The sequence below is a fragment of the Equus caballus genome, chromosome 26, assembly GCF_041296265.1.
Source record: "Equus caballus isolate H_3958 breed thoroughbred chromosome 26, TB-T2T, whole genome shotgun sequence".
Lineage (NCBI taxonomy): Eukaryota > Metazoa > Chordata > Mammalia > Perissodactyla > Equidae > Equus > Equus caballus.
Window position 1 is genome coordinate 26,474,681 of NC_091709.1, and position 25,886 is coordinate 26,500,566.

The window sequence follows — 25,886 nt, forward strand, 5'->3', positions numbered from 1 at the left end:
TCCCTTAGGATTTGTTCACTTTGCTTCAATCTTTTTTCTTTCTGTTTCTCAGATTCAAGAATTTCCGCTGTCCTATCTTCAAGTCCTTTACTTCTTTCTTCTACTCTCTCAGATATGCCTGTGAATTCTTCTAATGAATTTTTATTTCAGTTATTGTACTTTAAAGCTCCAGAATTTCTTTTTGGTTTCTTTTTAGTCTTTTTCTCTTTATTGGTATTTCCATTTGGTCATCCATTGTTTTCTTGTCTTTGTCCACATCTTCCTTTAGTTCTCTGAGCATCTTTAAGAAAGCTGTTTCAAAGTCTTTCTCTAGTATATTTGCCATGAAGTCTTTTTCAGGGACAGTTTTTGTTGATTTATTTTTTTCCTTTGAATGGGCCATACTCTTCTGTTTCTTTCTATGCCTTATGATTTCATATTTAAAACTGCACATGTGAATCTAATAATATGGTGAGTCTGGAAATCAGATTCTCCCCTTTCCCCAGTATTAATTATTTTTTGTTATCGTGCTTGTTTATTGTTTTTTTTTAGGTTGTTATAGGCTGGGTCTGTGCCAAGGATCAGATGGAGATGTAAACTTAAAGTCTTCTCATGGCACCAGTTCTTTAAGTTCCCAAGAAGTCACTTCAGCCAGAGGAGGAGGGGCATGCAACAATGAAGGGAGGTGCAACAACAATGGCTGCCCACCTCATTGTCTGCATGTCTGTAATCAAAAGCAACAATCAAAGGTCAGAGTGAGATCCCTGATATTTGGAGGACAGGATCTTTTTTACGCTCCCTGGCTCCCTCAAGCTGTGTTCAAGCTGCTCCAGGAACATGTGAACAGCTGCCTGCTACTTGGCTGGGGTGGGGATGGGTAGCAGTTACTGTGCTAACAGCTGAAATGGACCAAAATTTACAACAATTTACTATCCATGTTTTCCTCTGAAAGTTGCAAGTCATTAGTAGACTTCAGAGTTCCAAAATATTTACATTAGAAGATTCTGCCAGTACAAATGTTGTCCAGGTGAGGAGACAGATTCCTGGTGCTTCCTACTCTACCACCTTCCTGTAATCCTCCTTTTCCATTTGCAGTTCTTTGTATTCATTGAAACTTTAATTCATAGCTGTTCATTCTTTGAGCTTTAAATTCAAAATTCTAAAGATTTTTTAACATTTTTTATGAAGGATCCCAGTGGAATTGTTCAGATGAACATCTTCAGTTTTTTTGAAGTGTTCAAAAGAAAATGAATTACGCACATAGATATTTACCTATAGAATTATCTGCCTCACAATTTGAATTCTCCAAAACACATATGTTAAAATGCTCCAAATAAAAATAACTTAGTACCTTTCAAAATATCTGTATATAAATATAAACTAATATTTTCATAAAATGCTGAAAATATTACTTAACAGATAAAATTTTTGTGACAAGGTGTTTAGGTATATGATAATCTCTAAGATATGAATAGTAACCATTCATATTAATTTATTCGAATCACTTAACGTTGGATGAAAAATGAAATAAAGCCATAATAAACAATGTGATATAGAAAGGAACATACATGTTCCCAGATTTCTAGAGAAAGTAGACTGTTTCTGTGTCTTGAAATTTATTGAAAGATAGCAAGCAATTGATTAAAACTAATGGAAATGTCTGGGTTAACTATAGAAAAGCTATACAAAAACAGGAACTCTCTTGGAGAAATTTTAAGTACTATTATGAGATTTTAAAAAAAATACTATATAACTTCTTTGAAAATAGAGAAAGAAAAATTTTTTAAAAGAAGCTAGGAGGAAAAAAAACTGCCCAAATTGCACTTGGTGCATTGCTTATAAATCTTACATTCTAAGGGGATCTCTGGGCTGTCTGTATGGTTTGGTGTGTTCCATAATAGAGAATATAAATGATAGAGCAAGATTGGTTCATTCTTCATTATTAGGAAATGTGGCTAAGAACCTTGAATGGGATACATGAAATAAACCATTTCATTTAGCACATAAAAGATTAATAAAAATGACAGAATAGATCGGCCAAAATGCATTGTAGGCAGAAGTGGCTGGTAAATGTCTCTCTTTTACAGTGAGAGGCCTAAGTGTAAGAAATCCTAATGATGGGATAGCGTGATCTGACTTTGCTCTGAATCTCTCATCATTGCATTTTTACTAAGATTGTGATGTGGTCCTGTGAACTATAAGAAAAATCACTGACGTGTCCATCTTATAGTGCTGGGAATTTATGAAGAGCATCAGCATGGATTTAATTGTTCCTTTCTAATGAGAATCCAGAAACACTTTATTAAGTAAAATATTCTGAGAAAGAGTGTAAAGGGTAACTGAAGTCAAGTGTTAAAAAACTCTACATCATGGGTTAAAAAAGGGGAAAAATACTTACATGTTTATTCAAGCCTGTTGAGAACTCTTTCAGAAGGGAATCAGAATTCCCTCTCTCGGAAAAAGAAAAAAATAAAAAAGGTTTTCATTGGCTTGTTTTAATTGTTTAGAGAACAAAAGCTGAATCTTAGATGAGGAACTTCAGGGATTTCATTATATCTTCAGATTTGTCTGAGGAGATTAACAGCAAGTGTAGGTTTGAGTGATCAGTTCTATCCTAGCCACGCTTTGTGATTTCTCATAGCCGTCGGACGTGTTTCCCAGTTCTTGACAGCCTGAACAGTCTGATTTGAGGCAGATGATACAGCAGTTCTATGTCAAGGGAGTGCCTATCTGCTTACAGTGAATGGCAGGAAAAACCCACAGAAAGTTCTGGGGTTTGAGAGAGAGAAGAGAGCATGGCTAAATTTAATCTCACCTTAGAATTTCACTCAGCCTAATTAGTTTGCAAATGCATAATTTATTTTGCTCCAGGGATCATAAATATTCTGTAGATTCTTGACAGCCAAAGGGAAGGGATTTACAATTATTATCTGAACAAACAAAACCTTATTTCGTTCAATAACCTTTAGTAAAGTCTGATTCCCTTTTAAAAGGGAGAATACAACTTCCAATATCATTTCCATACTTGTAAAAATAATGTAAAAAGTTACTATTTTGCTATCATTCACCAGTTTAAATGCCACTGTTTTCATGTATTTCAATATTTTGCTGTACTTTTTGCATTTATAGCCAGGTGACAAAATTGTCATTTACGAAACTCCGTTATATTTAAATCCAGCAGAAACATTCAATCAGTGAGGGAAATCGGATTCTTTATAGAAACTATGCCTGTTAGCATGTCTAAGAAAAATTCATGATTGTTTATAATTTTCAGAAGAATTGCATTATGATTTCCAAATTGTGCTGACTGAGTGTAACTATAAAATACCTTAATTGATGCCATTTGTCCTTAAAGACCTTTTAGTGATTTGTAATCTAGATCTACTTTCACCTAATTTGTGAGTTTGAATTTCTAATAAATTATAGGGAGAGAACCCAGCCCACACCTCAGTTTGTGGCTCTTTTCTTCTGTATTGTATGGGCACATTTGGGCAAAGAAAGTCCTCCATTAACTAACTTTATAATTTGAGGCATGGCTCTATTATAGGATACACAGTCTTTCGTTTTTCAAGTGGTGCTTTGCTTTCAAGCTCTACCTTGGGTATTCAAAAACCCTATGTTTGGTAATATGCCAGCAAATTATGGATGATTTAATGTATATATCCTCGTCTTTAAGAAAGGCAAGGCAAATTACACATCCAGGCTTTGCCTCCCCCGAATCTTTTCCTTTCCTTCTCTTTAAATTGGTCCCAATTTATGGAGTTCTTTCTATTTCACACAATAATCTTTATGTTCACACAATGTTAATAAGCCTCATAATAAGGGTTATTGTACCAAAACCTTTAGAATCAGAACTGAAAAACAGACTGACTTCTTGCATATAAACTTTGCAGAACTTGCATCAATAGGCTTACTTCGTGCCTCTCCCTGTCATTGGGAAGTCCTCTGTAAGGCCTCCTCCTCATCCGCTTTGCCCTTGAGTGTTTTAGCCCAGCATTGTAACAGCAGTTCAGCCATCATTTAGCCTCTGCTCCTCTCCTCCACAAACTGCTGTGCGCTGAAACTCAGTCACCAAAGGGGAGATCTTGACACTGAGAAGAGAAAAATGTGCGGGAACGTGGGGAAAATCGATTCTGAATTGATCATAATGTAATTAAAGAAATAGGTTTCCCCTTGGTAGAGGTAACGGGACACTCAAAGCCCATCACCATCCTTACGAAATGTTAGAGGAAGAAAAAGCTGACAGTCCATGCGAGAAAGAAATACTCAGATCATTCAAGTAAAGTGTGGAGTTGCTTTTGGGGGCAGAAGGAGCAGTGGATCGTTGTTTTTTTAATCTAAGTAATAGCCTCGATTTTCCCTGATTTGATATGCTCTGATACTTCAATAGCTCTATTGTTATCCATTTTTAACCTAAAACAATGAAGAGTGTAATCTCTATACTTCTGACTTATGGAGAATATTATTTACAATTTAAATTGTGTGCTTTAAATTCTATTGCTTTTCTTGTTTAATTGTATCAAGACAGTTGAATATAAGTATTACCAGTTGTTGTCATCTACACAGCTGATTTACAATCTTAGAATGATGATAGCAACTGTTTCTTTACATCATAGAAATATGGAGAGGCATATCACATGCCTAAGTTGTCAGCAGTAGTAAAAGCATCTATGGCATGTTCTCATATAGTGTAGCATACTCTCTATATAGATTATCTGTAAATGTTAACATTTGTTAAGTAAATATCACTAACTCTATATTTGCCAATAAACATAGAGTATTTTGCCACTGAACATGGAGTCGGAGGTGTTGGAATTTTGGACTATCAATTATTTTTGCATTATCTCATAGTCTGCACGTGATGTCCCCATTTGCTTAGATAATTGATGCATAGTGGTGATCATTTCACAGATCACAAATTTTTATCCATACCTTCAATCGACTTATTTTTATACTTTTGTTTCTGTGACATTTAATGAAGGTATCTTTGTTTAGAAGTTGAGAGATCAACTCAGCCCTAACACTTGGTTGTATCTCAGCCAATGGCAAAATGAGGCTCAGAGCTACATGACTTCTTTCATGAGTCTAAAGCATTTATCACTACAGTGTCATATTAGGAAGGTTATTGTAGTCAGACTGGTTCCTGCATGAGTCTCTCATATGTCCCCATGCTACATCACGTCATTCTCCTTTAGGGTAAAGAAGAGGATAATCAAACACTAACTGTTCCATGACATCATATTGGACATTGACTGCACCATGACAATATTGATTTTCCAAGGGCCTAATCATTTTCATTATAAACCTTGAAAAATAAAAGTGCTTTTATAAAGCTTTAATCTCTGCAGAACAGTAGGCCTAGCTCACTTTGGTTTTAAATTTGTTATATTTATTAAATGATTAAATTGATAAAATATAATGAATTTTGAACACTTGAATTCCTTGTTATGCTGACCTTGAGCAGAAACCTTCTCCCTTAAGGACAGTAGTCCAACTTCTTAACATTTTCTCTGCCTAGCTCCTAGTTTGATTCCCTCCTCCTTTTGCATAATCAGCATGACCAGATCCATCTATGCACTAACTTTCTCTCCATTATAGCTGTATTCTTTTTCTTGGGCTGGTGTTATGTATACGCTGACTCTAGATCACCAACTACCTGGGTTTGAGTTTCCTGGAAAAGCTCATGGGTTATTAACCTGTCAGAAAGAGTTAAATTCAAGCCTTGGTTTTGCCATTCATCGTTGTAGCTTCAAATCAGTTGGATTTCCCTGCAATTCAATCTGTTCCCAGTTGTCCTCCCTTAACTCTGACACCATGTGTTTTCATGTGAGGCTTTGACAAGACGATGCACTCTCAAAAGCAAGTTCAGTTTTCTTAAAAGGTAGAGAAACTGAGAAATACAAGTGTAAATTTTTCCAGTTAGAAATTTATCCTTTCTGCTCACTTTAGAACATCTGTACTGGATGAAATAAGGTCTGATTGATACCTGGAATATATGTCTTTGCCACTAATGTTTATCTGGTACATATGGTAATATACTAAATTTATGTAAAAATATTTATATGATTTTCATTTTTTTAAATTCTTCATTTTAGACAGAAAATATCTCTACAGTGCATAAAGCAATTTTTTTCTTTGCTTTAATTTAATAAGATATTCAATGATGATTAAATAGTTATAATAAAAAATCTAAACAGAAGTCATAGTAATGAGTATTGAGGAAAAGAATCAAATACAATGAAGTATCAAAATAAATTGAAGTATATTCGCACTGTGTAGAATGAAAAATGTTATCTAGTGAATCTATATTACAATGTAATTAATTATCAGAAATATGTTAATAAATTCTATTGCAATTTTATTGAATGTATACCATCTTCAGTCATGTTCATTGTAAAACAATACCCCTACAAATATGATCCTGGTTACCTATGGTTTAATCTTTCATTTTCTGATTGCTTATATCTTCATCTGTTATGAATTGATCAGTTGACTTGGAGTTATTACATAAGCCAGACATAACTGCATTTTGCTTGTTCATCAAGACTTTACCATTTCCACTAATTTTTGCTCTGTTTAGCAAAAACAGTAAAGATATAGGTGATTATGGATTTTCATTAGCTTCATCAGAGGAATTTGTAAAGATGTAATATTTTGAAGTCTACAATTGTATCCAAAATTGTCTGGCAAATTAAAGAAGTTGACATGACCCAGGAGATGTTTCTAATAAGCTTTACCCCTCTGTACGTTTTCAGATTCTTTCTTCTCCTTTGTGTTATGTTGAGTCCATGTCTGGTACAGTATATAAATGAGAAGAAATTCAGAGAGAAAATATAAGAGATGACAACCTTGAAGCTAGCATTGAAGATGATTGGATTTTGATTTAAGATTATCGAATAAATGATCCACTTTTGCTGTAGAGTCAACTGTGACACTTATTTAACAGGACTGAAGCACTGTAGGCTGGAGGCCAGAGTTCCATATATTGAATTATATTGAATTCCATATCCACATTAAATTCTATAGAAATAATCCATTTAAAGTGGACAAAATATATTATATTTTGTATATAATAAATATATTTTTTAAATAAATAAGTGGATGCATATATTTATTTAAATTGTTCTCATTTACTGAATGTTAAAAGAAAAGTAAGAAAGCATTTTACTTTCTACTTTGTGAGTGTAAGTATCACAGAGGAAACAATTCTTTGAAAGTCACTGCATGGGGTTAGAGCACTAAAATCGAGGTAAGGAAGAGGACTGTTCACAAATCGTTCTTCTTATACGTATTTTCTATTTTTTGTGTGTGTCTCATGGAAAGACTTACAGTGAAATTATTCACTCTGCATTGTAGTAGTTTGATTTGTTTTACTTATTAAGATGCATTAATTATAGGCATATACATCTTTTTTCTAGCAATGGTTGTTTTGAGCAACCTGGAACCAAATACAACTTATGAAATCAGGGTTGCAGCTGTAAATGGAAAAGGGCAAGGAGACTACAGTAAAATAGAAATCTTCCAGACATTACCAGTTCGTAAGTGATCCTCTCTGTTGTGTTTTCTCTTACTATTCTCTTTACTTGCAAGTTGAAATGGGATTTTAAAATGCAGGGAGATGGTTCAACACTTTGGGGAAGTGAATTATGTCTTTGTTGAAGGGTTTCTGAAGATAGTGTCATCTCAGATTTATAAAAAGAATTTAGCTCTGAAGTCAGGGAAAAAAGAAAAGGTACACTGCAATATATATAGGAAAATTGTTCTCAGGAAAAGTGTCCTGAACAGGAAGGTGTCCTATTTATTCATAGTCTGCTTAATTGGATTGTAGTACTCAGATTATATTCTGTGCAAGAGTAGAAAAGTGTCCGTGTAACACATCCGATATTCTACTCTTTTGATGAGTCGGAACTCTTTCCTTTATCCTGTAAATTATGTAGGTCCTAAGTGTGAGGAAAAGGCACCACTAAATTAATTCATTACATTGGTGACTGCAGAAGAAGGGCTGTTGTAGCCTGTTCTTGTTGCTATCCTGTTTTGGAATAATCTAAGCAAATTGGCTTTACGTGAAGCTAAGATAAATTTTAAAAGACTTGCATTTCCTTTATGTTGAATAAATTGTTTAAAAATGTGAGAAAATTTGACTGTGACTTAACAAACGCTGTTATAAAATCTATGCATAACCCTGCCTGTTATATGCACATATTGGGACAGTCAAATTGGCCACAATAAGTGGTCTCACTCTAATTTGTGAACTATTCCTTTCTGTTGGTTCTCATCAAATGTCAGATGTGTTCCCTTTTCTCTATTCCCGAGGCCAGTGTCTTTGTCAGTCCTGCATTATTTTTCATCAGGAAGACTGAAAGAACTTCTTGACTCATGATCTATCTCCAGACTAAAATGATTCTAGAGTGACTTTATAAAAACTTAGAGACTTAGCCCTTCTCTGCTTGTAATCCTCAACAACCATACCCTTCATCTTCCCACTTTCCATCCACGTACACATTTACCTGCCTTCCATCCGCACACCTCCTCCCTCAGCTGTCACATGCTCTCTGCCTCAGTAGGCTGAATAAAAGTTTGGTAATGCTTTCTTTCCTCAAAGTACTGTGCATTCTGTCTCGATTTCTCTCCTTTTTATAATCTCCAGGGTCACTGCACATCAGTCCCCAGTGAAGGCATCATCTCTACCATAAGACCTTGTCTAACCCCTCCAACTTTATTTCCTCTTTCATTTAGGCAGACTTTCCTTCATTCATTCATAGACCCCACTCTAGGTGTTTCAACCGTAAAATATCTCTCTTACTCTTTCTTTTTTTTGCTTTCCCTTTTAAATTATAACACTTTTAATTGCTTATTGTACTTTTGTTGACTTTCAGACCTCTGTCCTAGACAGTGAGCACTTTGAGAGTTGGAACACTGGGTTTGTTAATAATAAGTACGTTCTTTAGCTGCTTCTCAGGATATTTTTGAAGTTTAAATGAGCTAATATATACAAAGTACTTAATATGTCATAACTATCCATTATTACTGTTTGATTATTTATATTGTTACTATTCATAAACATTCTCTTGTAACTAATAGAAACCATTATTTTAATCAGTTTCTCTGATGGAATCTACATTTGTTCTGAACTTTATTTTATTTTCAAAGAAAGTACCAATTGTAGTGGAATCACAAAGGTTAAATGTAGGCTTAAATATTTTAAATGTGTATGTTAAAACAATTGTTACTGAAGATACAGTTTCTGGTTTATAATTATCTCCAAATGCTATTATTAAAAACAATATGAATACAATATTATTAAATGAATTTATACTGTACAATGTGTAAATTCTAAAATTCAACTTAGAAATGATACAAAACCACCTGAATATAAAATCCATTTTACAATATTTAGATTTTCCCATAATCTCTTATTAAATCCTTTTAAGAAATTATTGTACTGGTTTTTACAGAAGTTTTAATTCATTTATCAAAAATATAATAGTAGCACATGCATCACCTCATGTCATTATATCTGCATGCTAATTTAATTGACTTTAATGACTATAATTCCTTTGTTTACTTTGTTTCTATATGGCTGTACCCTACAAGGCTATTTTACTATTTACTTGCATGCCAACACACCAAATTGTCATATTTCTTTAATGACTTGCCTTTTCTCAAATAAACTACTCATTTGCTTAAAGTTATAAACATCATATTAGAAATGAAGGTAACTTTCTGAGAAAAACCCTAGATTTGGTTTGCTCCAGGTCTAGTGGCATGCACTTCTCTTTACTCTAGTCTGTTTACTTTGTCTGTCTTGACATTCCTCTGAGTAGACCAGGTACTGTATTCCAAGTTTCTGGAAGCTTACAAACTAAAGCATGGCCCCTGAGAGTTCCTTAGTGTTAGCATGTCCATATCTATATCCACATCCATAGGGAATTGGAGGAAACGGAGGCAGAAGATTCCAGTGCATTCCATGCCCATAAGTAACTCACAGTAGGGAGCTCCCATTCCAAGTTGCCAAGCAGTGATGGCATTCTTCTCATATAAAACTCTTACACTTTAGGCAGTCCCTGTTCATATTAAAAATATTGTAGGCATCTGTGTTATAAGACCATCGCCATGTGAAGAATAACATCAAAGACAAATATGTTCATGAAGGTAGAAGAAAGAAAAGATATTGAAGCACATGTCTATAGATTAGATACTAAAATTTCTTAATTCAAATCTTCATCTATTTAGGAAAATGCTCATTAAAATAGATAACTAATTGCTAAGCCATCATCTTTCCTGGTAGGTATATATTCCATAGAGTTTGATGCCTTAATATGCTTATATTAATACATATTTACAAAATGTTTACAAAATAAATTTACATTAATAGACTAAATAGAATTACACACTATTAATAAGAGAAATAAAATTTAACACATATAATGCAGTACTATTCTCAGGGCATTTGCACATCACTATAAATAATACATCTGGTCCTGAGGTTTCACAATTTTGGCATGATACTTCTAGATTTATGAATGCTGCTGTTTCTTGTGTGGGGAAAAAGAGAATCAGAGGTTATATCACAACAAAGGGCAAATAGCAATAGTAAATCCAGGATAACATCATATATTTCGATTACATGCGCTGTTATTTTTATTGACGTGCAGTTTCTCTAGGTATCTGAGGTGTGTGCAAATATCAAGAATGTTGTATTGTGTATTTAGGTGAACCGAGTCCTCCATCCATACATGGGCAGCCAAGCAGTGGGAAGAGCTTTAAACTCAGTATTACCAAACAGGACGATGGAGGAGCCCCTATTTTGGAATATATCGTGAAATATAGAAGTGTAAGTACTCCATTTATTATCATTTTCTACAAAGTGTTTTCCAACTGCATTAAATTTGCATTGAGTCCATAGACATGTCAGGAGTGAATGTATATTAAATAGCAACCATAATAAACGTACTCATAGGAATTCAAAAGCTAATTTTCCATTGCTGAAATTTATCATTATAAATTGTTATTGCTCACTTTTTTTTTTTTGGTAAAATCTAAGCATAAATCTTCAAAATAATCCTATGGTTTTCATCTTGTGTTCTAAGTGTGAAATGGGTCATAATAACATTTCAGAAATGGGAAACCATTTTCCCTGTTTTTCTGACAAGTTTAGCAGGATATTTTCGCTTTCTATTATGCTCGATATTAGTAACTTCAAGCTAAGTCCTCTTCTCAATTTTAGTTACTGTAGGTAGGATTCTTAGCAAATCACACCTCAAATAAGTTACTTTAATTAACATTTAACAATGAATGGCCACATTGAACTTGAGGAAGAGGAAATAGTGTTTCTCAGGTTTAATTAGCACTCGATAGTATGGGACTTTGGACAAGAAAGAGCTTCTTTGGAGCTTTTCATATGTGTAGAGGATGAAAGGTGTCCCCTGGTTGCAGAGTGATAAATGAAGTGGCCTAATGGACTTTGCCTTTGGGTGAAAATGATGCGAAAGCCCAGTGGCAGTGATTTCTCCTAACAAATTTGCCATAAGTCCCGCCTTGTATTTGTGTCTACTGTGGAATATGTTAAAAGTGAAGCATAATTTTAAATTAAATTTTGTGTGGTTTATTTACTAGTGTTTATGATTATCCCCATGGTACAGAGTCATTTTTATGTTTATGTTTACTGAACATTTATTAATACTTTCCAGGATTATTATATTTTAGCAAGTAATATTTTAAGAAATTGCTCCTTAACGATATGTACATGAATTTTAACTATTTTCCCACAAATCCACAGTTTTCTAAATTATGATATTGTTGCTTTCAAATTCAAACATTTAAGTTCTGAGGGGCAGTAGAAAAGGGTAATTGATTTAAAATAGCATACTTCAATAATTAATTTTAGACATCAGTTCAATCTTTTAAATTTAATGTTACTACTCATTTCCCAGGACTCCTCTTTGTCACAGATTTCAGGCCAGCAACGATGAGCATCTGTGTGTGTCTTTCAGAGGCTCCTCTCTGGAGACCTCATGCCTCTACCCGAAAATAACTCTTAAAGACTCACTGGTCTCTCTGTGAATCTATAGTCTCATGCTACTCAAGCCAGCTTTCTTGGCTATTTTTATTTGCCCAGCTGGCAACTCTTTGGAAGGGAAAGAATCTCCCTCTAAGGGTCATAGGCCTGAACTGAATTCATGAGTTGGACTAGGAGAACAGACCTTTCGTGCAGACGGTAACCTATACTTGCATCCAGAAGAGTTTATGGTACAAAATAGGGGTGGATGGTAAGAATTCTTAGGGAAACCCCCAAAATCCCATGATGAACACTGAAATGCAAACACTAGTTATAGGAATATGTTTAAAATATCCTCTATTTGTATAATTTCTACTTAAAACTAAAAGCTATGCTTGACTTGTCCTTTTTAAAGACTTGAAGGTAGAAATAGCCCAAATGCTATATTGACTTCAACAGGAATCATTGATTTCAATTGAAGATAGAAAATATTTATTATTTTCTATTTTATCTTTATCTCTTTTTTTAGTGGCTTTTATTAATATGGCATGTATATTTTAGGAGTGCTTTGACTATTTCAGCTATGTTTCTATTTCCAGTTATCCAAAACTAAAGTTCAGAAACTAATAAGAACATGGCTGCCCACAGCATGCATGCACCTTTCTCAAAATATTTAATACAAATTCAAGAGATAACATTACAAACTCACTCAAAAAGCCACTAATATCTTATTTCCAGAAAGTGATCAGAAATTTTCACATAGATTTTATTCATAAAATGAATATAAGCTGTGTATCTGTTAGGAAGTACTTTTGGACTGCAGGTAGCACAAAACCTGACTAGAGGGGCTTAACCCAAGAAGTTTTGTCTCACATTAAAAGAAATTTACATATTAGACAGTCCAGGGCTAAGGAAGCATCTCAACAATATAATCGGGCATCCAAATCATTTTTCTTTATGTTCTTTCCTGCTTGGCATGTTGACTTTTGTCCTCATATAGATTATCTTGTGTTCTTAAGATGGTGGCTTCACGTCCACTTTCAGAATGTGAAGAGAATGGAAAGAATAAAAGAAGCCATAGACTATTTAAGCTGAATTTGTCTCTTTTCAGTGATACAGTACAAGTTTTCCAAAGCCCCATGAAGCAGAATTAAATTATGTGTCATTAGATAGAATTATGCCTCCTGACCACCACTAAAAGAATGGTGGTTATATTGGGGAGCTGGATCAGCTAAACAACCGGGTGTGTCACAACTGTTAGTGTAATTATCTTTATTATAATGACTGTGTTAGTCACTAGGACTTCCATAATAAAATGCCACAGACTAGGTAGCTTAAACAAGAGAAATTTATTTTCTCACAGGTCTGGAGGCTGGAATTCCAAGATCAAGGCATCAGCAGATTTGGTTTATCATAATGAAAACGATTGGTTGCATAATTCAAACATAGCTATAGTTGACTGATAATCAATTACTATGTTACTTTCAGAACTCCCAGCATTTTAAAAGAGCACACTGTTTTAACTGTGGAAATTTACACTCCTATGGCAAGATTTGTAAAAGTAATTCCTTTCCACCCTTTGTACTGCAAGAAAGGCATTGCTCACTTTTGAAAACATTAAAAAAATTATAATTAATAAAACATGAAGTGGCCCATTTTTAATGGGCAAACTGAACCTTAGAGAATTTGGGTGACTTGGTAGAATGGAGAATAGATATCAGAATGTAAGACTTTAGAGTCTAAACACAGTTTTGGAGCAGTCAGGGTTGAATTGAAATCTGCCTGTGAAGGTTATATTGACCCCTCAACCACTCTCCCATCTCACCTGCCTAGCTCCTGTACCTCCAAATATAGGCATTCTGATCCACTTTATCTTTATCATGTTATTTAATGGCATGCCTTCTATTCCAGCATTTATCTCCATATCTCTATCTTTTTTTCTTCCCCTCCTTTCTCTTCCATCCTGCAGACATCACGCTATGCAGGTCCAGTTGGAAGTGCCATGATTCCATATGAGGTTGTATTAATGTGTTGAACAGTAGCTGAACTTGGGAAGGAATAATTTTCTCTATTTTTTTTTCTCAACATATTACTTCTTCACATTTAAAAACTTAGATGTTCAAGAAGATTTGGTGGCTAAATATTTATAGCAGCAATTGACTTGATATTTGCACTTGTATTAAAATAACTATTTCAAAAAGATTTTTAATTGTCTGTTCTCTTTGTATGATTCCAAACCACTTTAGCTGTTAGTTTCTCAAACTGCATCAATTCCACAGTGGACTAAAGTACAACTGAATAACTCGAAAAAATTATTTAGCCATATGCAATGCATTTTTTAATTAGATAACTTCTATGGAAAGAAAATAGATGGGGAATCCAGAAAGTAAGAAACGCCCTTCTGATTTTCACTTGATTATTTCTTTGATCCTATCTTTCAGCATCTGTGTGCACAGGACTATGTGTTTTATAATTTAGGAAAAACAAAGTTGAGGCAATGTATTCCTTATATGAGCGTTGATTTGTCATAGACACTAAATCTAACTGTTTAAACCTGCATTTCACTGGGAATAAGACTAATCATATCCTAGCATAGAGAATGTCTAACTTCCTATAGATTATGAACCAGGAAAGACGTTATTCTGCGTTATCCTGTAGTAGATAGAGCACATGGCTTTGTTCAGTCACCCATTAGGAAGACAGAATTTATTAGAACAGAACTAGAGTAATGCAAGCAAAATTAGATGTCTCTATGGACCTGTAAAAATTTGCATCTCTAACAATGTCAGTAAGATTAAACCATATACTTGGAGAATAAAGACAAACAATCTCATAATGTATATGAAAAAATGAAAGAAGGTATTTTATGTACAGCAGCTACTTTGTATGGTCCTGTCAATATAACTCCATATAATTTAATGAATAGTTTTTTGTATGATTCCGTGAGTTTTTCAGTTTTCTCTCTAATTCGATGATAGCTATGGGATCATAACTATTGCTTAGTGTTGGTACGTTAAATAAGTTTCCTGAGCTAAGAAGGACTAAAGAAATCTGGTAGCTTAAAATTAATTGTGAGGAAGGTACTTTAAGAGACTAGCAGCAGTGCTCTAACATCCGTTTCTACGTCTTAATTAACCTTATTAAGCTATTTGGAGTCCAAGAGGTTGTATCTCAATGGCCATAGGAAAAGAAGAGGTAATTTTGAAAAGGGTATTGACATAATAAATAAGGGAAACTGAGTTTTTGTTGTTGAGAGAACTTATTTTATAGTTAGTTCTGTTTAGGTGTGTATATTGAAATTTATTTAAAGCCATCAGTTTAAGTTTTGAAATATTTTCAAATAATGAATAGCTATGGACATTAAAGAGTCCTCAGCAGTTTTGGTAATTTTTCTTTGCTGCTAGTGAAGAGGATGAGCTTTATTCATCCTTGAATTTATGGTATCAAATAGATTATTTGTCGTCTGAATGAAGAAATGCATCAATGAATCAATGGATAAATAAATTAATCTATGTTGTGAAATTATAAATAGTCCTGTAACTAGATTAATAAATACAAGAAATAATGAATACAAGGGAAATAAACTTGCACTGTGTGAGTTTTTACGGGTTGTGAGGACACATAAGGTGATGAATAGGAAAAATTGGGTTTTGTTTTTCCCTAAGGAACTATGTGGGTGATGGAGCCTCGGAATAGATTAAGCAGAGTACAGTTTACAAAATTTTGCCAAGCTTCAGAATGTGGAACAAAGGCAATTTGAATCAGTTATGATAATTGAAAAAAGAGATGAGAATTTAAACTCTGCTAAAAACCTCCACACATCTTACATTTTTCCAAATCACATAGAATATGTGTGTGTGTGTTTATATATGTGTGTGTGTATATGCATATATATATATATATATATGAATAAATTGTCCACATTGCTAAATCATCTCTCCCTCATATTCGGAGTAGCAATCAGAGCTTTAGAGAATTCTGGGATGTTCTGTAAGGTCATACAAGTAATGAATAGCTGAACCATGCTACCAGGAAATCCAGGAACCAGGAACTACCTTACAAGGAAACACAAAATCTTAAATCATAACACTCACAAGTCATGAGAATCTTAAAATTCATCTAGTTTGTATGAGCTCAACTAGATTGTCCTCTCTTTTTATAATTATTCTGTTTTCATCTCAAATGATGTTGACTATGTGTTCCCTGAGACTTGGAAAAGCAAGTTAGTGGATTACTTCTTGTTATGAATGAAACAGTCAAGGAACCCTCTACAAATAGGAAAATCAAGACCCCTTCCATCTTTCCTCTGCTCTCCTCTCTAAACAGATCATAGGAAATATTTCTTTATGTGTTGATATTGTGACTTTAGAATAATTATTAAGGAGTGCTTTTAACTGTCATATGGCCTTGCTATCTTTTTTCTAACAAAAAGGATTGCCTAAGAGAAGCTATATCAAAGCAAAATGACCATTTTTCTTTCAGTAGCTGTCCTTCAGCATTTAATTGGCTTATTAATAATAGCCTTATTCAGCAAATCATTTCATTAAGTTACCTAGGGGAGCATTTTGCAACTAGATTATCTTAAATCTTTCCCTAGGCATTCAAAATCTGTAAATTAGGTACTCTACAAATGCATAATTGCAATTTCGCTGCCTAGGGGAGTAACACCCACTTTAATTTTTTAGTAACACCCACTCTTAATTTTTTTCCTATTCCCTAGGAATAGCAATTAGGAGATTAAAAATCCTCCTTGTCTAATGTTGACTGGAAAATGAAGTTGATTTAAATTGGGTAAAATATTAGAACTCCCTTTGCTTCCTTATGCCATCAGTCCAACTATCTAAAATGATGGAGGGGCTTTTAATTTATCACGCTAAGAGCTTCAACAATTAAGTGTTAGATGATTGGTAATTCAGAAGAGACTATCTGCATGTCTTGTCCTTGTCAGGAAGTTTCACCTCAAATGCTCAATTCCCAGCAATAGGAGATTTTTGGCGGATCACCTGAAGGACATGAAGGCTACCCATCCCTCTGAGAAGAAATTGAGTCCTGGGGCAATCCAAGTCTCAGCTATTGCTTATTTTCTGCCTCTTTCACCCACATCTTCACTCAGATCCAAAGCAAAACTCAACACTGGATTTCCACAAAAATTTTTGCTCTCACCAACCCCATCATAGTTACACTGAACTGTTTGAATGATTGGGGTAAAGGGAAAGCTATAGGGGCAACTCTACTGCTTTGTGTAGCCGTGTCCTTGTCTAACCCTTCAGTGTTCCTCACCCCTTCCTTCCTGTATCTGTGTGTGTATACACAATATATACCAAATACTTATACGTTATATGAATTTTATTGTTGATATATGTATGTATAGATACACACATATATATTATATCACATTATGTGTCATGTAAGGCTACTTTTGAATAGAGATTTTTTTTAAGCTTAATCTTTTTGGTCAATACCTTTGAAGCGTTTTTACATTTACTTAAAACAATAAGCCTACAATGTCTGTTTGTACTTTTCTCAGTGACTGTTCTTCTTACTGAGGTTTACAATCATTGTGCTTATTTTGGAATCTAAACCTCTGTGATGGAATCACACATTGTCTTCATCAACTAGGTTAGGACAAATGAAAAGAATACTGGCGCTGAAGTTTATTATTTCCAGTAAGAGGGACATCACTTCCTCGGAGGAGACCTTCACGGTCCCTGGACTCTGTTAGGTCTCCCTGTTACATGCTCCCAAGGCACTGTCTGGTTTGTAAAGAACTCATGTCTCTCTTCTGTGCTGGTTTGTAAACTCCAGGAGGAGGGTATTTCATCTGTCTTGTTCACTACTGTGTTCGTAGTTCCACAACAACCCCACTACCCAATAAAGACTGAATGAAGAATTGATGAATGAATTGATGAAGAAAGGGAATGTTAGGAAAATTATGGCTGTTTGGTAGAGCTGACCTAAGCGTTTCAAAAGCACACCTATGTTCCTTTCTTAGCTCTACTAGTCATTTAATGACTTAGACAAGTTACAAACTCTCTGGTCCAAACTGCTCAGTTTTCCAATGTCCTCAATACACCTCCTAATGCCTTAAATAGTGTTGGACAAGAGTGCAGTCTAACAAATTAAGCTATTTATAAGTTTCGAAAAGCAAGGGAAATGCCTCTTGCTTATATGATAACTTTAAGTGCTTGTCCAAAACCCATAGCTTCATTAGGGGTGCTAATATTTTCTGTTTTAGAGGTAAAAACAAAACAAAAAAAAAGGCCAACAAATTTCCTTGGTAATGAAAGTTCTATGTATCCAAAAATAATTAAGTAGGAAAAGAGAATAATAGTATGTTATCAAAACTATAATGTCTTCTTGTCTGCTGAAGGACACTTGATATTTGTAGTGCCATCAATGTAATGCTATCGCGAATTTAACTTCCACAATTTGACTTTAGAAAATAAATCCTCAATTTCAGCGTAGATTCAGAAAACATTGCTGTTCTTTATAGTCAAAGAAACGGAGTAAAATATTGTCTCAACATAAAGTAATATTGAGCTGAGCTCTGATGTTAAAAGGGGTTGATCTTTCTATCTATCTATCTATCTATCTAACAATCTATCTAACACTATAGTCATGCTACAGTCTATTTATAATTACACCTCTTGGAAATTAAGATTTGCAATTGCAATGATATATTAGTAGAAACATAATTCCGGAGAATAATCATTTCATTTCCATACAGTTATCACAGAAATAGTTTCTCCTTAATAATGGCTGTCATTTGTTAAGTGATTATGATTCCTAAGCCCCTGGAATACACGATTTACTTAGATTTCCTCATTGTTCCCTCATGAAAGCTGACAAGGCACCTTCTACCATCTTTTCTGTACTAGAGCTGAAGGAAACAAGGCAGAGAGATTAAGGGACTTACCTGAATTTAAATGATTAACATATGGCACAGCTAAATGTTCTTAGGATTGTTTAATTCATAATATTATATCAATTTATTTTTCTGTGTTAATTGCAGTCATAATATTTTTTTCCAAATAAAGGGTAATTCAAATATCATGTAGTGCAAAATGTATATTTTTGAAAAAGAATCAGATAGGATTTAATTGTAGAATGTTCAAGGATAGGATAACATGTTTTATTTTCTTATGTTAATGACCCATTTAACAGGTAATAATTTTTCTTGTATGCTGTGTCATTGCATTTAAAACATTATAGTAATAAAAGATGCTAGTGGTAATTAAAATCTATAAAAAATATCCACACTTTATTTGCAAGACACTCTATCTTTGTTTTTTTCTCCGTCAAACCTTAGCCAGTAGTATCTCACAATTATTTTAATGAATATATTAGGCTTTTTCTATGTATTATGTTTCATTTTTCCTGTTCACATGATTGTTAATAATCAACAAAGCGGCCAAACAGAAACCAACATATATGAAATAAAAGGAATCTTAATGGAGGTGAATTATCATCTGCCAAATCATCAGTGAATAATTATGAAATCATCACTCTTTGGCTAATATAAAAAACTACATTCTACGTTCTTGGAAATCACTTCATTGATACAGCAAGGTCATTTATTCTTGTTGATGAGAAAATATCCTTTTTTTGCTATTAACAAAACCATTTGTTACATTTCAAGATAAATTAAACTTTTCAAAAATTACAACGTTAGTGTGTGGGTATTTACAAAATATAATTTTATTGCCTTTACAGAAAGATAAAGAAGACCAGTGGCTAGAGAAAAAAGTACAGGGAAATAAAGACCACATTATTTTGGAGCATCTGCAGTGGACAATGGGATATGAAGTTCAAATTACAGCTGCCAATAGATTGGGATATTCAGAACCAACAGTCTATGAGTTCAGCATGCCCCCAAAGCCCAACATTATTAAAGGTAAGCAAAACTATATGCCTTCTTAGGCTGAAAATAAATATGACACCATCTTTTTATAACCCCTCTGGAGTTTTTCTTAATATTGAAAACAGAATTTTATAGAAGGAAGTATAAATTCTAGGTTCTAGTCGTGATTATTGTGACATGTCTTACTCAAGATTTCTCAGTCACTCTTGCCGTGGGGTATTGGTTAATTGTAAATACACTCTGAGAACTTCAGCAGATAAGCAGAGGAAGATTGTGGAAGGAAGGAGTGACTGCTGAAAATCAACATGAAAAATTTCTGTTGAGATCAGAAAAAACTTTTGCAAAGAAGACAGCTTCTCTGTCAAACACATGGGGGCTAGTCCTTCCATTTCTGGCAAAATGTGGCCAAAGCTAATTGTGAACCTAGCCATGCCTGACCAAGCAAGTTGATTTTGGAAAGATAAATCAAGTGCACAGCGAGGCAGAAAAAAACCACAGATGTAGCCCTAGAAAGAACGATAGCTAGAGTTTCAAGGAGGTTCACAGCGTTGCAAGACAATCTACATCAGTATTCACAGTACATTGGTGGATTCTACCTTTGTTACGTAACAGTGCTGAGATCACTCCATGCTAGTGATATTATCAAAGTCCACAGGAGGGATATTAAAATTTTTTCAGATACACGTTATAGACATAAAGATGTGAGAATTTATCCTGATTCATAATCATACTTCACTCTATTAGTGAATTGTCATATTGGTCATATTTTAACACTTATTGTTCCTTTAAATATCGTATTTAATATTTACTGGTAAATTTCATATGTAAATATGTATATATGTGTGTGTATGTATATATATATACTCTTTGTACATACATATATAAAGAGAGGTAAGAACGGCATATTTATAAGCATGGTTTATATAAGTCGTAATAGAGTATCACTATCGTTACACAACATTTTGAGACTAGAAAAAAAATTTGTCAGTTCAGACATGTTATTTAGTCATCTTGTAATTTCAAATTGATATTAATCTCATTATTATGATTTCGTTATATCGTACATCTTTTTTTTAAATTGAAAGCAGCTTTATACTATTAACCTTTCTATTAAAATTACTTCCTATTGGTTATATGGTTTAAAAGTAATTGATATTATGGCTTTGTATTGCTAATATTAATGAATCAGTGGTTCCAATTATAATTTGAAATTAGGAAGTTGGGAGCATCTAGAAATAATGTGGGTATTTTATATTATGATGGCATTTAAAAAAATTTACAAGTACTTCTGCATTTATTATCTCATTTTCTTCTTGAATCTGAGTTGAAAAAGGAAGAATTATCCTCAGTTTACAGATGTGATTTTGAGAGGTTAAAGGATGTGTTCAAAGTCATAGCTACTTTGTCACATGACAAGTTTGATGCCCTTACCAGATGATATGCCTAAATTAGAAGAATGGTTGAATGTACTATCAAGTTCATTGCCCCTCTGAGTTAGAACCACCAACAGCTGCCTGTGTAACTATAGTGTATTATGTTTGTAGTAATTATCCTCTAGGCAGATATCAGGAGCATGATATAAATATGATTCTTCATCTGAGTCAGAATCTTCAAAGGAGAATTGTAACACTGTACTCCATCCTCCTAAATTTTTAATGTAGCTCATATATTTGGAGGAAATAATTATTTTTATCAAGATAAAAATGAATATTTTATTAAGTAGAAGGCAACATTTTAATAACATTTTATTGATGAAACACAAACTGTGAAAAAAAGATTTCAGGCAGGCTACTTGATGTTATACTCCCAGAGTCCCTGCTACTTTTATAAGAAATTGTTGTTAATAACCGACAATAAGTATAGACAGAAAGGTAAATAGATAAATAAATAAGACAGTATATTTGAAGGCAGAAAAATGAGTAAGATGTGCTATGATGCATTTACTCTAAAAACATTTTTTGTTTCAATTTCGGAGAATGAGCTGGTGGGCAGGACCTAGAAGGGAAATGGACAGAATTCTGGTTTACAGTTTCAGCTTTGTTCCTGTTGCTCAGCTTCTCTGATATCCATTTCCTCATCTCTAAGCTAGTTTCTTCTTGTTCTGCAATGTTAAGTTTCATCCGTTCATTCATTCCAGTTATTTATTGGGGTCTTGCTTTGTGAAAGTGTTGAAAGGAGTACAGAGGAATTATCTGTGAAAAGTACAGAACTGGCTCCTGTTCTCAAAGACGTTACAGGCTAGTAGGGAGACATATTAGACACGAGTTAGAATACCCACAAAATAATTACAGCTAAGAGCTGTGCTGGTGCAGTATGCTGCCATGAGGGGGTTTGGCAAGGGCACCTAACTAATGGGGGAAGGGTGAGGATTAAGGAAGTGTTCCCTTAGAAAGTGACTTTCCAACAGAAAGTTGTAGGGGGGCCGGCCTGCTGTTGTAGTGGTTAAGTTCCTGTGCTCTGCTTTGGTGGCCTGGGGTTCACAGGTTCGAATCCTGTGCGCAGATCTAGCATTGCTTGTCAAGCCACACTGTGGTGGCATCCCATATAAAATAGAGGGAGATTGGCATAGATGTTAGCTCAGGACCGATATTCCTCACACAAAAAAGAAAGAAGGAAAGAAAAATAAAGTTGTAGGGAATGAACCTTTCAGGGAAAGTGTCTTATGTGGAAGAAGTCTCTGAGAGAAGAAAGAAATTGATCTACTTTAGGAACAAGAAAAAGCATGGCTGGAAGAGAACCTGGAGGTGTGAAAACAGTTTAGAGAAAGAAAGTTTAGAGAAAGACCTGCAGCCCAGAGAATCCAAGGTCTTCTGAAAACCATGTAAATGATTTTCAAACAGATCCTAAAAGCAGTAATAAAGCAGTTGAAGCAGGGAAGTTCAATGAATAGATATGCGTTTAGACAGACTATTCTTGCTCATAAGGATAAAAGCCAGAGATGGATGAACAGGAATGCTTGGGAAAAAAGTGTTGGCAGTAGGAAAAGAAAACAGTAAATAAACTCCAGAGTCATCATAGATGTAGATTAACCCTGCCTGTATAACAGATTGGATTCAGTAGATATTGACCGCTTTTAGGTTTCTCGCTTGGGCAACTGGAACATTGTTGGCATCATTTCTCAAGACGAAGATTCTTGTAGGAGGAGCAGGATTTGGAAAATGAGGAACAAACATAGGATCAGTTTGGTATTTGTTAAGTTTGAAATGCCAAATAGTAGTTAGATGTGTGTATGGAGATGAGAAGATAGCCATATCTTGGAAACATACATTATGATGTTGTCAACCTTACCAGATGTTTGGTATTTGAAGCCTGGGTGAGGACAAAACCACACAATGAGCAATGCCCAGGCTCTATGAAAAGGAGATGATGTCTGCGATATTCATAGATGTTTTACCAGTACACAGAAGGGTGACTGGCACAGCAGAGATGTTCAAGGAGTGCTTCTTGAGTTACTGAAGAGTAGAGAGTTAAGAACTGTGTCCTAAGGGACTGTGATATTATAAAAGAAGTGAAACCACACCAGCCCCAATGAGACCAAGATGTTATAGAGCTACTGGAACAACACAAGGCTGTAGTAGCTTGGAAGTTAAGAGAGAACTGTATCTAAGAAGAAAAGGTGTAAATTGCATTTGACGCTTCAAATGCTGCTGAGAGGTCAATGGAACTCAATCAAAAGTGATGTGAAGTGTCCTTATTACATACAGCTTTGCTGAAGTGGTTGGAAGAGAAATTAGGTAGGACTGGACTGAGGATTTTATGTGTGAGTTTAGGAGGTTTAGATTCCATGTTTATTTAATGCTTTCAAGAAGCTTTGCTATGAAGGTGGGCAGAGAAAAAAACACTCACTGTTAGAAGGACTTTTGTGATCTAAAAGGCTAGAATGTGTTTCACAGCTGATGAAACAGATCAAGCAGTTAAGTCAGACATACAGATGTACGGACAAAGCTATCTGAGAAGGTAGGAGATAGAATTCATCCCCTTTAAAATATGCAGCTGATACAAAGCCAGAGTAGATTCCAGGAGAAGGAGAAAAAAAGATTTATTTTATCTATTAAAATGTCACAAAATAATGTCTAGTTTACTGTGACTGAATCTACTGAATGCTAATGACTTGTGGAAAGCCACATCGAAGGCATGCCGTCATAATTCAAGAATTGTTCAATTTAACTTTAGAAGGTTTCTTGGGGAAATTTTAAAGGGTATAACGGATGATGGGTGAATTTGAGAGTCTTGAAACCCACAATATCTTATAGAATTAAAATTATGCATTGGGAGGGTAACGAAAAATGATCTTCATATGCTTTCATCATAATTATTCTTATGGTTATATGTTTTCTTACTCTAATTTTAAATAAATATTACAAAGTCAAACTCATATCTGAAATATGTTGTCTGTAACAAACTAGCAGATCTTGTCTTTTATTTAATTTGGAGAAATAAGGTGTTTAAAAGTTAACTTAGTGTTTATTTTTTGTATAGCATGCATTGTAGACTGTCCAAATAAAGTTTGTGGACTTTTGAATTAAAAAAACCATTACTTATTACATTCAGATATATTTAACTTTTTATAAGCAATATACTAAATGTAGAATACGTGTTTTTCAGACTGAAGAACTATTTTTTAACAATATACTCACCTTACATTAATTTATAATATATTTTATTGATAATAATGGCTTTCTATGTATGTATCTTAGTGGATACCATGTTTATAGTTTATGATCTGATTTTCTCATTTTCACTTATTAAGGTTGGGTTTATTTTGAAAGATGTGTTTCTTGATTTACAAAGAAATAGAGTGTACAAAATTGCAATCACATTCCTTTTGGAATATTCATACAGTATAATTCCATCTAATTTTATTTTATAAACAATGAGTATTGGATAGTTATGATAAATTAATTCTTATAAAATGATTGCAAAATTATCTGTGGAACTAGAGGCTGATAAAATGACATTTATTGACTTGTTCTGCAATTTTAATGACTAAAAATACTACTAACTTAGTTGATTTAATATAATCTTTTACAAAAATTCTTGGAGATTAATTATTTTGAAGACATTTCTCACCATTTCATATGGCTTATAATATGTGTAATATTGTTTATTTTAACCAAAGAAAGACCTTAGTATCTTTTAATAATTGCTTCTTTTTTCTCCTCTTGTTACAATGAATTAGAGACATGTCTAAGTTTAACATTGACTATCAATATAATTTGGTGACAAATAGCTCCATTCATATATTCTGAAGATCCATTGGTAAAATAATTCTACCATCTGAAATGAAGCATGTAATACATCCATGAGAGTTCTTCAAATTTAACAAGCCAACAAAAAAATGATATAAATCACTGCCAATAAATATATTGCTAAAATTTTTTAGTTAATTTTATTTTCATGGGCTTTTAGATTATACTTATCATGAACTGTAGAGTACAATTATTTTGATAACATTCATTTTAGTTCCAAGCAACAGTAGTATATACGCTTTCATCTCTGAATAGCTCAACGTGAACAGAAAACACAATATTCAAGTGCATGGCAAATACTAAAATGTTTTCTTAAGGTTAGATTTATGATCTTTTCAGAATATGAATTAAAGAAAGTCTAAAACAATGGTGAAATTGAAGTTCAATTAATTGGAGAGAACTTTATCTGGAAATCTCAGTCAAATATAAATATTAATACTACATGCAAAACAATATTTCTTTGGTTTAGCACATAATGAAAAAGTAAGTCTGTAAATTATTTTCACCATCTTTGATTCTCAAAATTATTTTCAGTGAGGTACAGTGACATATGTCTAGAGTGTGCCTGTGGCCGGTTGAATTAATGCTCCGAGCTTCTATTCTTATTGCAAATTTTCATTGTGGGAATATGTAATTTTCACTTTTATTTCTTGGAGGTTAATTCATTATTAAAAATATCACTTCTTTATTAAGTATGTCTTCTAAGAAATCATGGTAGCAAAAGAACTATCAGTAAACTTTGCAGAGTATGATGAACTCATAAAGTAGCAATGTGAATTTACCAGTAGTACAGTGGAAT

The 25,886-nt window shown here is 33.8% G+C and overlaps 1 protein-coding gene across 2 annotated transcripts in view; it reads left to right on the forward strand.

Moving 5' to 3' along the window:
* The window catches only part of NCAM2 (neural cell adhesion molecule 2), a 490,396-nt gene that overhangs the window by 424,193 nt on the left and 40,317 nt on the right, over nucleotides 1-25,886 (forward strand). For both annotated transcript variants that reach the window (XM_023629946.2, XM_023629947.2), the window contains exons 13-15: nucleotides 7,398-7,517; nucleotides 10,692-10,813; nucleotides 19,691-19,871. In XM_023629946.2, coding sequence (XP_023485714.1) covers nucleotides 7,398-7,517; nucleotides 10,692-10,813; nucleotides 19,691-19,871 — 423 coding nt within the window. The remainder of the gene's footprint in view (nucleotides 1-7,397; nucleotides 7,518-10,691; nucleotides 10,814-19,690; nucleotides 19,872-25,886) is intronic.